Source organism: Anabrus simplex, chromosome 3 (assembly GCF_040414725.1).
Source record: "Anabrus simplex isolate iqAnaSimp1 chromosome 3, ASM4041472v1, whole genome shotgun sequence".
Classification (NCBI taxonomy): domain Eukaryota; kingdom Metazoa; phylum Arthropoda; class Insecta; order Orthoptera; family Tettigoniidae; genus Anabrus; species Anabrus simplex.
In genome coordinates, this window is record NC_090267.1 from 291,935,870 (window position 1) to 291,949,296 (window position 13,427).

Genomic DNA, 13,427 nt, shown 5'->3' on the forward strand with positions numbered 1-13,427 from the left:
TAAAGTCGGACAAAAGGGTTAATGTTCTCATGTTTCTTTCCCTACAACGTCACGTAAGATCTCGTCCTCTGTAGGGTTTCCTGGCCTGCTTCCCATACATCCTTTCTCTAGTTGTCATGTTGGTTATCCTGCGTAGCTATGTGGTTGAAATTTAAAATGTTTTTCCGGGTGTATCATCGGCTGACGTTATTTATTTCAGGTTTGTTATTTTGGATTATTAAATCATTACTTGTTTTATATGTACCTTGTATTATGTGCATCTTCTGTAAAAGTGTCCCTTTTTTGTTTTTTGTTTGTTTTGGAAATGTGATCACCCTAACTTACCCCATTACAGTAAGTGTTGAAAATGTACTGTAGTGTGTGATGATATTCCAGTTCATAGTCTGCAATTCAGTTCATAAATTTTGGTGGGAATTGCATTTTCAAATCTACAGCACAAAAAATATACTATTCAACACTTAATTCTGAAGAAAAGTTTTTACAATGTAATAAACTTATTAATTATTGCTGCATAAGAAGCAATCATGTTATACACTGCATGGAAGCTTATTGCAGACTAGCTGAGACCATGACATTAATGGATGAGCTATACTAGTCAGGCAACTATTGAGTCATCCACTTGTTCAGACATGGCACAGGGAAATGGCAACTCAGATGAAGTTTGAACTGTATATTTTGTTCCTTTTAGCTTTAGCTGCACTTGAGGAATGGGATGATGGATTTCCTACCGATGTAATGGGGACAATACTGCACTCTCTGCCACCGATGAGATGAAAATGGCCGAGTTCATTTCTTATGACAAAAATGTCAGTGCTCGAATTGGATTACAAATTAACATGAAAAAAACTAAAATGATGATTGCTGATAGAGCCGAGAAATTTTCCAGCACAGACATCTTCAAGGAATTGGAGAATATCTCAGAAATGCTATATCTTGGTTCAGTCATTTCCATTTCAGATGCTGTGCTCCTGAGATTAAAAGAACAGCTAAGGCAAAATGTGTAATGATGAATTTATCCCATTTATAGAAGGATCACTATCTTGTTACCACTGAAAATGAGATGAGTATCCAGTCTGGTATTTTCAGTTTTCTTCTATGAAGCCAAGACATCGAATCTTTGTGCTACAGACCTAAAGAAAATCTCTTTTGAAATATGGTGCTAAGGGAGAATGTTACACATACCTTGGACAACATGTTGCACTAACAATTCCATTATTATCAGCTCAACCTCAGAATCAGATCATCATCATCATATAAAAAAATAAAAGTAAAAAAAAAAAATTATTATACAATTCTTTGGACACACCCAGATGTGGGAATGACAGCATACAAAACGAGATCATTCTTGGATATGTTCCTGGCAAGAGAGATCATGGATGAGTTCTCACTCAATGGTCATACATTAACAGAATATAACTGGGATGAACCTCTTTGGAGTAGCATGTATCACCGAGGATTGGAAAAGATGGAGACAACTGAACAAGAGCCCCTTCAGAGATCATGATCCTCAGAATTGAAGGAACGATAAAAGAGAGCTTTCTTCCTTGAGAATGCATGTATGTACATGTTGATCTTTACAAGATTTTTCTAAATTCTTCATAATAATTTTGTTATAAGGATGTGGTAAATGAATCTCCTTTACCTGGTCTCCAAATACACCTAGCTGAAGGAGCAACCCCACAATAAAGTGCCTCGCTCCATTTTCCAAACAGGTTGCGCACCACCTTGCCATCCTTGTCTGTTATAACACCAAATACTTCATGACGCTTTGCTGACCAGTAGCTGGCCTGAAAGGAAACGAGGAGTCCAATTATCAGCAAAATGTTAACTAATACGTTACACAGAATACAGAGGGGGCTTAAGAGAGAGATATGAATGTCCAAATTTTATGAAAAAAATCAACAAATGACATTTGATTTTCACATTGAAAATCTCCTAACATGCTTCACTGGAAACAATAAATTGCAATGCTATTTTCTATGTTCTATAAAATCCTACTTCTGAGAAGCAAAATTTCAAAATATACATTTTAAATTTGTATCACCCATCACCCTGTGGGTGGGTGCAGTACATCCATGGAATCCTCTGCATGTTGTAAAAGTAACTAAATATGGGACTACGGGCTCCCAAATTAGGAGTGTGGGTTGGTGACCACTGGTTTCCCTAGTTGAGTCTGGCATTGCTTGCAGTTACTTGTGCCAGTCTCTTTACTTTAGTCTTTCCTATCTTACCTCCCCTGGCCAACATCTGTTCTCTTCCGACCCTGACAGTATGAGGTTTGTAAAGCCTAGGGAATCATTTGGCTGCATTTCCCTTTCTTTTGCCGATACCTTCACTGTTTGAAGTGTTGGAGTTTTTCCATTTTCCTTTTGATTAATGTTAATAAAGGATGGTTGCCAAGTGGTATTTCGTCTTAAAATATTCACTAATACCACTCATGTCTCCCAACATTAACACACACAAGCAGAATGTGCAGTTGTTCATAATGTTAATGATTTACATCAGATTATTTACTGTGCTTGTTTTAAAGCAACAATTGACAGAGTCATTTCAATACAGTGAAACCCGATTAACACACCGAATGCCAGGGCCTGGGTCGTAAAACTTCCCCTGAGGCCAAATGTATTTTTTAAGTGATTTGTATTATTTTGCCCATATGGATTGCTACCTTGAATTTTATTTTCATATGCAACAGTTATACAGTGTCGTTTTCATGATTTTCACTGTCATGCACATATGAATGACGTGGCCCTGTGTTAATTTGGAGGCATTCTTGTACATATGGTGGCCATGTCATTCATATATGACTGAGATGCAAGGATTTACCACAACGATGCACCATTTGTCTCAAAGGGTTGATGAAAATGGGAAGAAAATGTGACGCAAATGTTCAGGGTGTTATGCAAAGGTACAAAAAGAAAAAAGTAGGATTGAGGCAAGAAAACATGCAAAGATGGTTTTCACTTATTGCAAGACATATCCTGGCATGCCTCAACTGTGTCTAGACTGTTTCAATTCTGTGCACCAGTGATTTCTGTACTGCAAACTTTGTATTCAGGTTGCTTTAGATAACTAGACTTGTTTTATTTTTGAGCCAGGCACAGGGCAAATTCAAATACTATGAACATGAAATTGAACCATTACCAGAGACGGTTCTAGCTCAGCCTGCGTTCCCCAGTTTGAATAATAATTTTAAAATTGTAAAATTTGAAAATCTAGCCGCCCCTGGTCATTACTGGTATCATTACATATTATAGGATATTTAGAATACGTTCAAAATGCAATAATTCAGATAATAATTCAGAAAAAGTCTGTTTGATAAAATATTTTATTTGTTTTCAACTAGAATAAATTCGTGCATATTATGTTTACATTCAGCATGGTATACCCAATTCCATTACAGGTATGGCCAAACCAAGCAAACCAAAAAGCAACCTGTGGGCCACACTTTAAGGCTACCATTTGATTATACCGTAATGTTGTTCGTATGTGAATGACGAAGCCTGAAACAGCTCATCTTCACGTCATTCATAGTGTTAACCAAACTTCGCTAAACCAAAAAGATGATGAAAAAATACTTAATTTGCACGACCACTGCTTAAAATCGAGCTGGTAACATTGCTTGCAGCAAGTGACACAGTTCTCTTACCCCTACCATACATTCCACTCATTATTTTCTGGCACAAGCGTTCCAGTTCCTGCTTCGTTTCACCATTTATTGACCATTAGATTTTTCTATGCACTACTGTATGGTACTCTTGATGTTGATCACTGCAAGCATTTTAAGAACTCAGCAAAATTGAAACGTGCTCCAATAACAACTAAACAGAAAGTTGAAGCAGTTTGACAGATGGAAAATGGAAGGCTGTTACGAAATGTAGCAGCAGATTATGCTGTCAGTATCTCGAAAAAAAGGCAAAACTAGGAAATTACATGATGCCCAATTTCTGTAGTTTACCGAGCAACGTGCTGAAGGAATGCCGTTGTCCAGATCTATATTTGTGAATTGTCAAACAAAGCAGCGAGTCTACTCCAGCTGATACAATGCTCATCAGGCAGTGGCGTGATATACGGTAGTTAATCGCAAGTGTTGCAAGAAGAAAGTTCATATGAAAATTTCTGATTTTAATAATTGTATGAAATAGTGTGTCTGAATACTGTACTTTAAATTAAGTCTTATTTGAATTTAAACAATAACGCATTCACATAGAAGTAGAATATTTGTCCCTTTCATTCTAATAATAGTTCCCATAGTTTATCTGTAAAATGTGTTATCTGAAATGGCTCTGCCACCTTTAGTTTGGAAAAGCAGGGTTTTACTTTGTTTAAAATTATTACACCACCAAGAAGGGAGAGAAGGGGACAGTTCATCCCGGGAAAAAATTTCTCTGACAATAAAGGAGAAGAGGGACAATCTGCATGGGAACCAAATAGTAATTTATTTATTTATTTATTTATTTATTTAATTATTAGATACAGCCTATGGAGGGCCATTTTACACTAATAATAATAATAAGTTTAAATAAGTATAAAAGATAACAAAGGTATAAACAACAATATTAAGTAACAACAATAATTAACAATTTTAACAGTAACAATGTAACAACAATGACAACGGTAACTGGCAAGTGTCGGTTTCAGAAATTAGGAAGAAGAAAGGTCAAGTGTTGGAGGGACGGAAGAAAGTGAAAACCTGGAGAGGACTTCAAAGGAATCTTTTAATTTTTTGTTTGAAGGATACGAAAGGTGTGAATATGTCGATATCGGGTAGTGAATTACCAAGAGTAGGGAGACGGTGGAAGATAGAGCGTTGTTGTAAGGTTAGTCGCGGATGGGACACATGATGGGTGCGCCGGTTGCGTGTAGGGCGGGGAGGAACGTGTATAGGGAAGTACGCTGGAAGAGAATTACATTTGGTGTAGCCATTGATTATTTTGTGAAGGTAGCATAGGTAGCATAATAATTAGAAATCAGCCAATGCTGGATTAGTTCAGGTCTTGGTATTTATTATTTATATACATAGGATTTTGCACTTAAACATCATTGTTCCCCTAGAGTAATTAAAATATTTAAGAACTTCATCCTAGTGAAATCTTGTACCAGGCAAAATTTGCTACAATTACATTTACACCATGTTTATTCAATAAAATTCCTTATTAAACTCGATATCAACGAAGATATTTAGCACATGTATCTAGCAAGAAAGTAGCATTGAGATAGTATATTCTAAATATGAGTTTGGTTGAAATATCCCCAGTAGTTCTCCCATGATAAGCATACAGATAATTTATTTTGCACTGGTCTTCAGTCTAAAACGACATAACCAACGCCAAATGCAGAGCAATTTAATAAAAAGAGTGTTTATGGTTTATACCAACGACTTGACTAATATATCACCACCACCACTACCACCACCACCATCACCATCACCATAATTTTCAGGCTCCAGTTCCCTGTGTGTGGTGTACAAGCACTCACCACTTTTTCCTGTCAAAACATAGCTTCTGATCCTCTATGTCCTCCCACTCTTGAAATTCCTCATGCTGACCTCCGATTTTACTCTGTCTATCCATCAATTCCTTGGCCTCCCAACTGGCCTCTCCCCTTTTACTTTCCTGTCAAAGTAATTCCGTGCAGTTCTCATTCTGTCCATCCTCATGTTGTTTGAGTCATCAGTCCATAGACTGTGCTAACCTTTTCATTTCTACATAACTACTACATCCTATATCTGCCCTAATCTGCTTGTCATATTCGTACATTGGTCTAACCCAACCGTTCTTACCACCTACACTTCCCTCAAAAACCAACTGTACAAGACCTGGGTGTCTTAAGATGTACCCTATCATTCTATTTCTTCTTCTGGTCAAATTTATGCAAATCAATCTCCTCTCACCAATTCGATTCAGTATCTCTTCATTCGTGATTCTATCACCTTCAGCATTCTTCTGTAACACCAAATTTGTATGGCTTCTATTCTTTCTTTCTGAGCTAGTTATCATCCATGTTTCACTTCCATACAATGCCACTCTCCAGACAAAAGTCTTCAAAAACATCTTTCTAATTCCTATATCAGTGCTCAAGGTGTACAAATTTCTTTTCTTAAGAAAGGCCTTCCTTGCTTGTGCTAGTCAGCATTTTATGTTCTCCTTACTTCGGCCATCATTAGTTATTTTGCTACTCAAGTAACAATAGTCATCTACTTCCTTTAAGACTTCATTTCGTAATCTAATGTTTCCTGCATCACCTGATGTTGTTTAACTGCACTCCATTACTTTTCTTTTGGACTTATTTATGTTCATCTTGTATTCCTTACCCAAGATTCTGTCCATACCATTCAGCAATTTTTCCAGATCATTTGCAGAGTCAGATAAAATAACAATATCATCAGCAAATATCAGGGTTTTGATTTTCTCTCCTTGAACTTTGATACCCTTTCCAAATTCCTCTTTGATTTCCTTTATTGCCTGTTTCATGTAAACATTGAAAAGGAGAGGGGACAAACTGCAGCCTTGCCTCACTCCTTTCTGGATTGCTGCCTCTTTTTCAAAGCCCTTGATTCTTATCACTGCAGACTGATTTTTATATAGGTTGCACACAACTCTCCTTTCTCGGTATATGATTCAGATCACCTTCAGAATCTCAAACAGCTTGGTCCAATCAACATTTTCGAATGCCTTTTCTAGATCTGATGATGATGATGCTTGTTGTTTTAAGGGGCCTAACATCTACATCATCGGTCCCTGATGGTACGAAATGAGACGAAATGCAATGAAAAAATAAAATCCAAAATCCTCCACTGACCAGAATTCAAAGCGTGAGGACGAAAAATGAACTGATGGATATGAATTTAAAACAATCAGTGGAGCCGACCCGCAATGCCTCAGTCTCAGAAACTGATGGTAAACAATAGTAATACTGACCAAGGGACTGCTTCTATAGCTCAATACTGAATCGATGGTGCTTGCAAGCTAAAGGGGTCCAAAATATAGGTTATCGGCCTCTCATAATGGTACTTATCACTTGGAAAGTAGAACCATGGTATTTGTCATGGTGCGGTACTAATCAGAAGTATCGTAGACTCGCGGTATTCCACACATTATGGTACTACTGACAGGTTATGAAATTCGCACATGTAATACAGACCTATGGGGTTTCACACATAGCGGCGCCATTTACAGGCAACGCAAACCTATGGTTTTCATCACGTAAGTGTACTAACCACAGGGACTCGTACTATCCCATGGTGTTCCTTATATAGTGGGTACTAATCATAGGCAAGTCAGAACCCTGGTGTCGCTCATATGGTGCTACTAATCACAGGTACCGTAAAAGCCTGACCGCGCGGTGCTCCTGCGTGCTACTAATCACAAACCTATTTGGTACCTAACATAGTGGTACTACGTGCAAGTAATAGCAACCCATTGTGTTTCCCCCGTGGTGGTACTAATCACAAGTAGTTTCATGGTTCTAATTCAATCATCCCTTGGTTGCCCCTTTTAGTCGCCTCTTACGACAGGATACCGTGGGTGTATTCTTCATCTGCATCCCCCACCCACAGGGGGTTGTGTGTTTGGTCCACGAGAGGTATTTTATTTCCCTCAAGTCCGCCGGCAAGCCAGTTAGGACCCCCCTATCCGCCACCTAGGACGCGCCACGTGGGAGTATTACTTCTCCCCCTGCTACGCCAGGGTAGTAGGTTCGTGGTTTTCTAGATCTACGAACGTCATGTATGTGGGCTTGTCTTTCTTAATTCGGTCCTCTAAGATCAGACGTAAAGCAGGATTGCATCAAGTGTTCCCACATTTCTTCTGAAGCCAAACTGATCTTCTCCCAACTCAGTTTCAACTTGTCTTTCCATTCTTCTGTAAATAATAAGTGTTAAAATTTTGCAGGTATGAGATACTAAACTAATGGTGCGGTAATTTTCACACTTGTCAGCACCGTCTTTCTTGGGAATAGGTATAACAACATTCTGCTGAAAATCAGATGGCACTTCTCCTGCATCATACATCTTACACACTAAATGACCTCTCCATGTTGGTTTCTCCTAAGGCATTATCATTTAAAGTTAAAAACTTCATGATCGTTCCGTATTGAATAGAGAAATAAGAAGATGTACAATATTAGAAGGATCCACCTTTCAATACTCCGTTGTAAGTTGAACTAAAAAGAAGTCACAACTTGTTTATTGGGACCGGTTTCGACACATTACAAGTGTCATCATCAGCCAAATAGTAAAATAGGGCAAGATATAAAGATCTTAAAACAACTAAATCATTGAACACAGGCAAAAAATTAACATTGATTCATATCGTAGCAAATCAGTTAATGTCCAAAACACAATGATCGCAATCAAGAGAGTAAAAAGAACATCATTGTCTTACGCCGAAAACAAATATAGTTGAAGTTCACAAGCAGGTCAAGTATGCACTTATGTAGAGTCGTTGCTAGGCAGGTCTTGTAGGCATTTGTTTCTCAGGCCGAAGAGTAAAAGTTGACGTAATTGAAGTCTTAGGAAAACAGTGTAGGATTTAATTTCATCGAATTCAAAGTAGGTATATAAGTTTGAAAATAATTTAAAACATTAAAAGGAAGAAAGTTAAATAAAAATATATTAAAAATAGGAAGAAATAATAAAAGAAAATTGCAATGTGAGGTTCAACTCGAAACAACTTGCCGTAGTAATTGATAGATGAATGGGAGATGATAAATAGAGAAAAGGTTGGGGAACGTTTATTAGAGGGTGGTGGTGCTGGTGGTGGTGATTATTGCTATTAGAGGAAGTACAAAAGGGTAAATATCTTCTATATAACACTAAACCGAGGAAAAAAGAGGAAGAGTTCCGACACTTCGAAAAATGAAGATATCGGTAAGTGGAAGACAAGGGCCACGAAGGGCGTGAAAATGAAAGACTCCCTAGCCCTCACAAACCTAATAGCGTCGGGGTCGGAAAAGAACAAGAGTTGACCAAGGGAGGTCGGACAGGATAGATGAAAGTGAGGAGCCTGGCACAAGTAAGTGGAAGCAATGCCAGGACTCTGAACTTCGGAGCGTGGGTTGGCGACCACGGGACCCTAAGCTGAGTCTTGGCATTGCTTCCACTTACTTGTGCCAGGCTCCTCACTTTCATCTATCCCGTCCGACCTCCCTTGGTCAACTCTTGTTCTTTTCCGACCCCGACGCTATTAGCTTTGCGAGGGCTAGGGAGTCTTTCATTTTCACGCCCTTCGTGGCCCTTGTCTTCCTTTTACCAATATCTTCATTTTTCGAAGTGTCGGAACTCTTCCTCTTTTTTCCTCAGTTTAGTGTTATATAGAAGATATTTACCCTTTTGTACTTCCTCTAATAGCAATAATCACCACCACCAGCACCACCACCCTCTAATAAACGTTCCCCACCCTTTTCTCTATTTATCATCTCCCATTCATCTATCAATTACTACGGCAAGTTGTTTCGAGTTGAACCTCACATTGCAATTTTCTTTTATTATTTCTTCCTATTTTTAATATATTTTTATTTAACTTTCTTCTTTTTAATGTTTTAAATTATTTTCAAACTTATATACCTACTTTGAATTCGACGAAATTAAATCCTACACTGTTTTCCTAAGACTTCAATTACGACACCTTTTACTCTTCGGCCTGAGAAACAAATGCCTACAAGACCTGCCTAGCAACGACTCTACATAAGTGCATACTTGACCTGCTTGTGAACTTCAACTATATTTGTTTTCGGCGCAAGACAATGATGTTCTTTTTACTCTCTTGACTGCGATCATTGTGTTTTGGACATTAACTGATTTGCTACCCGGGCAACTGGAGTGGAAAACTGATGATGATGATGATGAATCAATGTTAATTTTTTGCCTGTGTTCAATGTATTAGTTATTTTAAGATCTTTATATCTTGCCCTATTTTACTATTTGGCTGATGATGACACTTGTAATGTTAAAAATTAAATAACTTGTAATGTGTCGAAACCGGTCCCAATAAACAAGTTGTGGCTTCTTTTTAGTTCAACTTACAACGGAGTATTGAAAGGTGGATCCTTCTAATATTGTACATCATCTTATTTCTCCTAAGGCAGTCGGTAATTCTGGGGGAATGTCATCAATTCCCAGTGCCTTGTTCCTACTTAGGTCTCTCAAAGCTCTGTCAAATTCTGACCTCAAGATTGGGTCTCCCATGTGATCATCATCAACAGCCTCTTCTTGTTCCAGAACACTACCATCTACTTCTTTACCTTGATACAACTGTTGGATATGTTCCTGCCATCTTTCTGACTTGTCTTCCTTCCCTAGAAGTGGTTTTCTATCTGAGCTTTTAATATTCATACACCTACTTTTCCTTTCTCCAAAGGTTTCCTTGGTTTTCCTGTATGCAGCATCTACCTTTCCTAGGGCTATACAACCTTCAACGTCCTTGCACTTCTCTTTCAGCCATTCTTCCTTAGCTGTCCTGCATTTTCTATCTTTCTATTGCCCCACCAGATATTAGAAGAGAAGTTGCATCCATGAATGAGAGAACTAAAGCACTCTTCAGCAACAGCTTTATACCTATCACCCTTTCCTTTATATATAAGGGCTACTATAGCAACTCTCCATTCATTTGGTAAAGTTCCTTCATGCAAACAAAAATCAAACAAGTACTTCAGATATGGTACTATATCCATTGTCTTTAGTATATCCCCCGAAACCTTATCAATTCCAGCTGCTTTTCTAGTTTTCAATGAAATGGAAATGGCATATGGCTTTTATTGCCGGGAGTGTCCGAGGACAAGTTCGGCTCGCCAAATGCAGGTCTTTTGATTTGACACCCGTAGGTGACCTGTGTGTCGTGATGAGGATGAAATGATGATGAATACGATACATACACCCAGCCCCCGTGTCAGCGAAATTAACCAATTATGGTTAAAATTCCCAACCCCGCCGGGAATCGAACCCGGGACTCCTGTGGCCAAAGGCCAGCACGCTAACCATTTAGCCATAGAGCCGGACTCTAGTTTTCAATTTTTGTATCTTACTGTAAATGTCATTGCTGTCATAGGTAAATTTTAATACTTCTTTAGTATTAGTCACCTCCTCTATCTGGGCATTATCCTTGTAACCAACAATCTTTACATACTGCTGACTGAATACTTCTGCCTTTTGAAGATCCTCACATACACACTCCCCTTGTTCATTAATTATTCCTGGAATGTCCTTCTTGGAACCTGTTTCTGCCTTAAAGTACCTATACATACTCTTCCATTTATCACTAAAATTAGTGTGGCCACCAGTCCCATGTGCACACCCATTGTGCGGATATGAACCTGCCCACCGAAGATTGAGGTCTAGGAGGAGTTTCCTGAATACAACCGAAGATCTACACGAATCTGCTCAATCCACAAGGTTGAGATTATGGAGAACTAGAAATCCTCAACTTGCTGGTTGGATGCTATCAACTGAACATCTCCCTCCAGGACATGAGGAACAATGGTTTACTTAGAAATTGCTGAACAGGCTGCACACTGGGGTTGATAGATTAAGAATCAATATGGTAAAGTGGGGCTTTCCTGGCATATCCAGGCTATGTGAATGTGTTGAAGACCAAACTAGAGCCCATTTCATGAACTGTAGTAAGTGTCCTTTAAGTTGCACAATGGAGGACTTGATGGCTGCGACACCTAATGTCCGTGATTTGGCAAAATTCTGGGCAGGTACTATTAGATATGTATGTCGTTAAGTACCATTAAGTTAAGTAAAATGTACGCTTCTGATACGAATGAAGAAATAAATTCTTTATTCGCCTGTATTCTTTTCTGCCCTCCTAATTTTTTTTTGCATTCTTGTACTTTAGTCGTTCATCAATCAGGTCTAGTATCTCTTGAGTTATCCATTGTTTCTTAGGTGATCTTTCCTTTCTTCCAAAATTTTCATCAGCAGCCTTACTGATCTCATTCTTTATGACTTTCCATTCTTCCTCTATTGTGTTTCCTTCAGCCTTTTCATTTAGTCCCTGTGTTACATGTTCCTTGAAAAAATCTCTCACACTATTTTCTTTCAACTTCTCTAAATCCCATCACCTTGCATTCCTCCTTTCTTCAATTTCTTCAACTTCAGATGGCATTTCATGACCAACAGGTTGTGGTCAGAGTCCATGTCTTCTCCTGGGAAAGTCTTGCAATCCAATACCTGGTTTCTAAATCTCTGCCTAATCATAATGAAGTCTATTTGATACCTTCCAGTGTCTCCAGGTCTTGTCCATGTATACAGCCATCGTCTCTGGTGTTTGAACCAAGTGTTAACCACGACTAAATTGCGATCGGTGCAGATTTCAACCAGCCGGCTTCCTATTTCATTCCTTTGTCCCAATCCAAATTCTCCTACTGTATTACCTTCTCTTCCTTGGCCTACCACTGTGTTCCAGTCTCTCATCACAAATAGATTCTCATCACCTCTTCAAATATTATTTCAATTTCTTCATCAACCGCTGAACTAGTAGCTTGCACTATTGCGGTGGGCATTGGCTTGGTGTCTATCTTGACCACAATAATCCTTTCACATTGTTGGTCATAGGAGTTTACCTGCTGCCCTATTTTTTAAATTCATTATTAAACCTACTCCTGCATTTCCCCTGTTTGATTTTGTGTTGATAATTCGGTAGTCGCCTGACCAGAAATCCTGCTTTTCCTGCCAACGTACTTCACTTATACCAACTACATCTAACTTTAGTCTATCCATCTCCCTTTTCAGATTCTCTAACCTACTACTGTGATTCAAACTTCTAACATTCCACGCTCCGACTCGCAGAATGTCAGTATCCATCTTCCTGATGATTATTCCCTCTCGTGTTTCCCACCCGGAGATCCGAATGTGGGACTATTTTACCTGCGGAATATTTTACCCAGGAGGAAGCCATCATCAGTACATCATTCGCACAGATAGGGCTGCATGTCCTCGGGAGTTAGTTTTGGCTGTAGTTTCCCGTTGCTTTCAGCCATGCAGCAGTATCAACACAGCTAAGCCATGCTAAGTATTATTACAAGACCATATCAGTCAATCATCTAGACTGCTGCCCCTGCAACTTCCAAAAGGCTGCTACCCCCCTTTCGATGAACTATTCGTTAGTCTGGTCTCTCGACAGATACCCATCCGATATGGTTGAACCTATGGCTCGGCTACCTGCTTCATTGGGACACACAAGCCTCCCCACCGCGGCAAGGTCACATGGTTCACATGGTTCCTCATAACATGTCCAAACCATTGTAGCCTGAGGCTATCTACAAGCTCGGCAACAGGTATTTTGATGCCAGCCCCTTACTGCTTACTTCATTTCTAATCTTGTCTCTCTTGGTCTTTTGGTTCATTGTTCTAATGAATTTCACTTCACTGACTGGATTTTACTATTAGCCTTGTTATGGAGGGTACATGTTTCAAGTCTATAGGT

At 38.9% G+C, this 13,427-nt stretch overlaps 1 protein-coding gene across 1 annotated transcript in view; it reads right to left on the reverse strand.

The window, feature by feature from the left end:
- The window catches only part of LOC136866278 (oxysterol-binding protein-related protein 6), a 398,272-nt gene that overhangs the window by 86,298 nt on the left and 298,547 nt on the right, over positions 1-13,427 (reverse strand). The window contains exon 16 of the mRNA XM_067143100.2: positions 1,643-1,787. Within this exon, the coding sequence (XP_066999201.2) occupies positions 1,643-1,787 (145 nt within the window). The remainder of the gene's footprint in view (positions 1-1,642; positions 1,788-13,427) is intronic.